Source organism: Sorex araneus, chromosome 3, assembly GCF_027595985.1.
Source record: "Sorex araneus isolate mSorAra2 chromosome 3, mSorAra2.pri, whole genome shotgun sequence".
Classification (NCBI taxonomy): domain Eukaryota; kingdom Metazoa; phylum Chordata; class Mammalia; order Eulipotyphla; family Soricidae; genus Sorex; species Sorex araneus.
This window is the reverse complement of record NC_073304.1, coordinates 233,585,413-233,591,838: the sequence shown is the minus strand read 5'-3', so window position 1 is coordinate 233,591,838 and position 6,426 is coordinate 233,585,413. Positions and strand designations below refer to the sequence as shown.

Below are 6,426 nucleotides of genomic sequence, written 5' to 3'. Positions count from 1 at the left end.
TTCAGGGGGCTGCCCAGCCCGGTGCCCACGGCAGAGTGGCCGCCTGGAGCAAGGCCAGCTCCGGCCCCTCCACCGCAGGGCGGCGGGCCAGCCTGAGCTCAGGAGGGGGTGCCCAGCCAGGGGGTTGGGGGGGCGGGGCAGAGGCGGGAACGTGTCAGCTCAGAGTTTGGGGGTGGAGCCCGAGCTTGAGAAATGGCTGAGAGTCCAAGAGGGAAGGCGTGGGAGAACATTCCAGATTTGTGGGGGATGGGGTGGGGGGTCATGGGTGAGCCAGGGAGGGGCGGGTGTCTTGGAAGGAAGGCGTGCGTGCGTGCGCGCGCGCGCGTGCGCAGGTGTCGGGTGTGGGGGTGGGGGACTGTTTTACAGGGGTGGGAAGTGAGGGTCAGCCCTGGTTGGTGCAGAGGGGTCTCAGATGCCTGGAAACTTCCTAGGGGATTTGGGGAGAACCAGTGAAACAGGAAGTAGGAGACACCCCCCCCCGCCCCCGACATCTCAAGCAATGTACCCTGATCTTCTGGGGGGCAGATATAAAAGGTTTCATTGGGGCCACGCTGCCCAACCTCCAAAAGATATTCGCATCTGAGTGGGGGCGCCCTGGGGTGGGCAGGAGGGGATGAAGGGGCAGGGGGGAGACAGGGGTGGGCAGGATGGGATGAAGGGGCAGGGGGGAGACAGGGGTGGGCAGGAGAGGATGAAGGGGCAGGGGGGAGACAGGGGTGGGCAGGAGAGGATGAAGGGGCAGGGGGGAGACAGGGGTGGGCAGGAGAGGATGAAGGGGCAGGGGGGAGAGAGCTGCCCCCCACAGCCGCCTTGGGCAGAGGCGAATCGGATGCAGATAAGGGCTCCAGGAGGGCCAGCACACTGGGTGGTTCTGCAACCAGAGACCCCCTCCGCCTGCCGCCCCTGCTCGGGCCCCCTGCAGACAGGGGCTGGGCTGGGGGCTGTGGGAAGGTCGGAAGCAGCGTTTTCCCACACTTCTCAGGCTCTCCTCACCCCACCCCCGCTCAGACCTGCAAGCCTCCAGTGCCAAGGGCACAATGGTGGCGTCACCCCTTGGCAGGACCCCCCTCAGCCGCCCCGGAGCCTGCATGAAGTCATAGAATTAGGAGCACGCACAGCCAGTCCGGCGGGAGGGAGGGAGGGGGGTGGGAACTGGTAACCGAAGACTGTTTTCTTGGCAGCGCTGACAACTGAAATCACTTTCTTTTGTCTTAGCTGCTGGACCACACCTAGCAGTGCCCAGGGGTGACTCCTGGCTCTGCACCCAGGAATCACTTCTGGTGGTGCTTGGGGGACCGTATGGGGTGTCAGGATGGAACCTGGGTCTGCCATGTGCACGGCAAACGCTATTCCCGCGGGACTGTCTCGTCTTGCTCCAGCCTTGACGGTTGAAATTCTGTATCCACAGCAGCTCCCTGACCCGGAGCCTCCCCCAGCCTCCCTCCCCCCATAAAATTGCTGTGCTGTCCCTCACATTGCCCCCATTTATCATTTTTTTTTCTTTTTAGGGTCACACCCGGTGATGCACAGGGGTTCCTCCTGGCTCTGCACTCAGGAATTACTCCTGGCGGTGCTCAGGGGACCCTATGGGATGCTGGGGATCGAACCTGGGTCAGCCACGTGCCAGGCAAACATCCTACCCACTATGCTATCGCTCCAGCCCCTATTTATCATTATTTTGGTTCTTGGTCACACCTGGCGGTGCTCAGGAGTCATTCTTGATGGGGCTTGGGGGACCATGTGGGATTCGAAGGATGGAACCCGGGTCAGCCGAGTGCAAGGCAGGAGAGTCTTAGCTGCTGTACTATTGCTCTGGTCCATTTTACCCTCGCTAAAAAAAAAAAATAGCAGGAGGGCGTTTGCCTTGCATGCGGCTGACCCGGGCATCCCATATGGTCCCCCGAGCACCGCCAGGAGTGATCCCGGAGTGCAGAGCCAGGACTAACTCCCGAGCACCAACCTGTGTGACCCAAAAAGCAGGAATAAAAAAAGTGGCAAACTGCACCTCACGTAAAGTTGGCCGCCTTGACGTTGTTTTCAAGTGGGCAGTTGGGGGAAATGAAGACCCTCAGGGCCTTGCGCGCCCACCAGAGCCATCAGCTCCAAATCCCTTTCCTCTTGCAAGACTGAAACTCTCCCCCCCAGGAAACAGCACCTCGCCCCTCCCCTGCGCCCCCCTCCCTGTGTGCCGGCCTTCTACTGAAGACCTCGTGTCCACAAACTGGCCCGGTACTTGTCAGCGGGTGGCTCTGAGCACGACACCCTCACGGTCCCCCCACGTGAGGCCGCCCATCACGCACGTCCTTCCTTCGTGAGACCGAAGAATGTTCCAGCGTGCGCACGGAGAGACCCAATCGGTTCATTGATCGTCCCACTGCTGAGCGGTCCGGTGGCCTCTGGTCTTTTGGGGGCGGGGGGTGGGCTCGGGGATCCCTGCAGGAGATGCTCCCAGGAGCTGTGTGTGGCAGGAAGACCCGGCCGGCCCCGCTGCGTGTGCGGCGAGTGGCGAGTGTGGCTCTCTCCAGCCTCGCCTTCGCCTGTGCCTGTGAATAATGCGATGTACAAACAGTTCTCCAAGATGCTGCTTTAGGGGCTGGAGCGAGAGCACAGCGGGAGGGCGTTTGCCTTGCACGCGGCCGACCCAGGTTCGACTCCCAGCTTCCCATAGGGTCCCCCAGCACCACCAGGAGTGATTCCTGAGTGCAGAGCCAGGAGTGACCCCTGAGCACCGCCGGGTGTGACCCGAAAAGCAAAAAAAAAAAAAAAAAGATGCTGATTCAGAGCTGGGGGGCCTTAGCACGCGGGCCTGGCTCTGCCCCCCAGCCGGGAGTGACCAGCCCCCATCCCCCCATAACAAACAGACAGGGTCGCAGCCCCCAAGCACACAAAAGAGTCCTGCTTTCAACCCTTGGGGAAACAGAACTGCCGGGCCGTCCTATTAAGCTGCATTTATTACATTTTAAATGGCTACGGCGGAAGGCCTGTCTTTAGTCTGAAGATGGGGGGCAGGGGGCCAGAGAGATGGACAGTGGGCAGGTTTCTTGTTGCACGCTGCTGACTGGGGTTCGATCCCCAGGACCTCCCCAGGCCTGCCAGGAGTGAGCCCTGCGCCCGGAGGCAGGAGCACTGAGCCAGGAGTAAAGTCTGATCACCTCCGGGTGTGAGAAGACAAAACCAAAAAAACGATAGTGGGGCTGGGGGGAGGGCACTGGAGGGCCCGCCAGAAGCCTGCTGAGTCCCTCACGGGTCACCAGCCTCCCCTGGCCAAGCCCAGCTGGGGGGGCCACCCTCTGCCCCCCTCCACCCCCCCACTCCCAGAGGCAGAGCCGGGCAGGGGCGAGGCGAGGGCTTTATTCCTGCACCCGGGATGCGAGTGTGCTTGACAGGCGTTAGGCTCGCACCCATGGCCGAGGGCCCGGCATTAGGAAGCAAAACCGCCGTGGCACGGCGGGCCACGAGTGCTGTGGTCAGCGTCCCCGTCCGGGGGGACCTGGAGTGTGGGCTCCCTGCCCGAGTCGGCGGGAGGCTGAAAGCACCAAAGACCCCAACGCTGGGGGTCTCCTCACCGCCTCCTGCTGCCCAGTGGCTGGGAGGCGTGCCGGGTGCTGGGGGTCCCGGGACAGTGGCGGTGTACCCACACATCCCCCCGAGGGCCGCCTGCTGGGAGACACGGAGACGGGGCCGGCCAGCACGTGTGGCCGTGGCCTGGGGGGGTGGGAGGGGGTGTCTCTCTGTTCTTCCTTCTCCATCCGTCCTTGCCGGGAGCCGGGGGTCCGCCCCTGTGGCCACTCGCCTTCCCGGCGCAGTGAAGGGTCAGTTCTCACCAGCCCAAGCCAGAAAGCCAAGCGGGGCGTGGAAACCGGGTGGAGCAAGGGGGCCGGTTCTTTGGATAATCAACATATCGAGAAAACACTGGGAAAAGGGGAAAAACAGGCGGAGTTAAACTGGCGACCAAAGCGTCCGTGGATACCTGAGTCTGGGCTGGCCGCAGCCCACGCCCAGCTGCGGGGCAGGGGCGAGAGAGTGGCCGCGACTGCGGGTCGACGGTGGCCCGTGTTCCCGCCCAGGGTGGTGCTGCAAAGTCAGACCGTGGCGGAGCCCGCGGCCGCCCCACCCCGCTGTCCACTGGACGGGTCAGGCTCCGGCTCCGCACGTGCATCTCTGCTGAGGCCCCGCGTCCACCCGCAGGAGTCTGGCCCCTCTGCGGTGGCACCCCACCCCCTGCCACGCCCCCAGGCCCGGGGGCACAGAGGCGTGAGCTGCCCTGATGTCCAGCTTCCGGCGGGGATGGTCAGTGTCCGGCGGGGATGGATGGTCAGTGTCCGGCTGGGGGCACCTGCGGGCCAGGTGGGCAGCGGAGAGCCTGGTGTCTGCGGGGGCTGATTCTCCCCCAGCCCCAGCTGGCCCCCCCGTGCCGTCAGTCCCGGCGGTCTGGTCTGCTCCAGGCCCCGATGCTCTCGGCTCCTCCCTGGCGGAAGGGCGGACGGCGAGGCAGGACGCCCCGACGGGCGCTAGGCCGGAAACTCGCTCCCGTAGTGCCGCAGGTGCTGTTCCTCGGCCACGGACAGGTAGGCGGGCCGCATGCTGGGCGAGTACTGTGGGCAGAGGAGGGGAGAGTCAGGGCGGGCGGCAGCCCGCACGCGCCAGCCGGGATGGGTGCTGTGGACGGGGTGAGGCTCCGTCCCCGGCCACATGGGCTGGGGGGGCCTGGGTGACAGGGGGTCCGAGCAGCCTGGAGGCCCGGGTGCAGACGCCCACACACCCGCCACCACGGCACCACGGCCACAGCAGTTAATGCCGGGACAGTGCCCAGCGGCACAAGGCACAGAGAATGCGCCGATGGGGGGGGCTGCTAAGGGTTTCCCCCCCGCCCAGACCAGACACCCAGATTCCCAACACACACTGCGACTCAGGGGGTCCGCCACTGCTCCACGCCTGCCTCCCCTCATGCCAAAGGGCCTGGAGGGGAGTCAAGAAATCCACTTTGGGGCTGGAGCGACAGGACAGCCGTGGGGCGGGGGTTAGGGGGGGCGCTTGCCTTGCACGCGGCCGACCCGGGTTCGATCCCCGGCATCCCATAGGGTCCCCCGAGTACCACCAGGAGTGATTCCTGAGTGCAGAGCCAGGAGGAACCCCTGAGCATCGCTTGGTGTGACCCCCCCAAAAAAAGGGAATCAAAAATGAAATCAGTTTTAGGGGAGCATCACACCTAGGGGTGCTCAGGGGCCATGGGGTGCCTGGGCTTAAGCAGGGGCTCCAGCTGCCTCCCCAAAGCACAGTGGGTAGGGCATTTGCCTTGCACGCGGCCGACCCGGGTTCAATCCCCGGCATCCCATAGGGTCCCCCGAGTACCACCAGGAGTGATTCCTGAGTGCAGAGCCAGGAGTGACCCCTGAGCATCGCCGGGTGTGACCCGGAAAGCAAAACAGGCAAATAACACAGACGACCTCAGCGTTGGCCAGACGCGACAAGCAGCCCAACAGCGACGGGGGGCGGGGGGGGAGTTCAAGCCCAGGCCCGGATCAGCGCCCAGGGTGGGGTCGGGTCGGGTCGGGGGAGGCCCTGCACACCCGCGGGGAACTTCCCTCTGCTCCAGCCGCCCAGGGGGCGTGGAGCCTTCCCGCGGGTCCCTCTGGGGGGCGCTGTTGCCAGCCCCTCCCCAGCGCCGGCCAGAGGGAGCCAGAGTCCAGGCTCCAGGCGGCAGTGGGGGCCCAGAGCTGCCAGCCGGGGGCGGGGGCCGGGGGTGTGGCTCTCTCACGAGGTTCGGGGGGGCAGTTCTGACGCCCAGGAACTCTCCCCCACCCCAGGAAGATCCGGCCGGGCGGGCGGGCGAGTTCCCTGGGGCGGCAGGGGGTGCAGGGGTGCGCCCAGACCAGCAGCTTTGGTCCCCGCACGCCTGCTGCCAGCCCGAGATGCTCTCCAGGACAATCAAGACCCGAGCCCAGGCGGCACCGGCTCCCCTGGGAAGCCCCCAGCCTGGCCTGAAGCTGAGGGTCACCATGAAGGGGGGTCGGAGATGCTCAGAACGTCCCAGGCACCTTCCCTGGGGGCTTGGGCGGGGGGACGGCCCCTTTCCTGGCCTGAAGTTCCCGTGCCTTCCACTGGCTCAGGGTCACTCTCGGCCATGCAGTCTGGGACTTGGTTCAGGAGGGGGAGGGAGATTCCTTGAAGGCGGGGCGGGTGGTGGGGGGGAAGTCGCTATTTCCGGCGTCTCTGTGGAGGGGGGCAGGGCTGAGCCATGGGCAGAGACCACACACGTCGAGTGTGGGCGTCAGAGCCGGCGTGCGGTGGGGGGGGGTGGGTGGGGGGCTCGCTGTCCATGCCGGGTCGCACCGGACAAGTCGTATGTTCCTGCCAGGCACGGGGCGGGCACTGTCCCCAGGGCGAGGCACGGGGATGGCAAAGCCACCGGGAGCCTGGCCGGTG

General features: G+C 65.5%; 1 protein-coding gene across 1 annotated transcript in view; it reads right to left on the bottom strand.

Annotated features, from left to right (window-relative positions):
• Positions 1-2,933: 2,933 nt before the first annotated feature.
• TTYH2 (tweety family member 2) overlaps positions 2,934-6,426 on the bottom strand; it is a 35,120-nt gene continuing 31,627 nt past the window's right edge. Inside the window, 1 exon segment of the mRNA XM_055130925.1 lies at positions 2,934-4,595. Coding sequence (XP_054986900.1) covers positions 4,512-4,595 — 84 coding nt within the window. The 3' untranslated portion in view covers positions 2,934-4,511.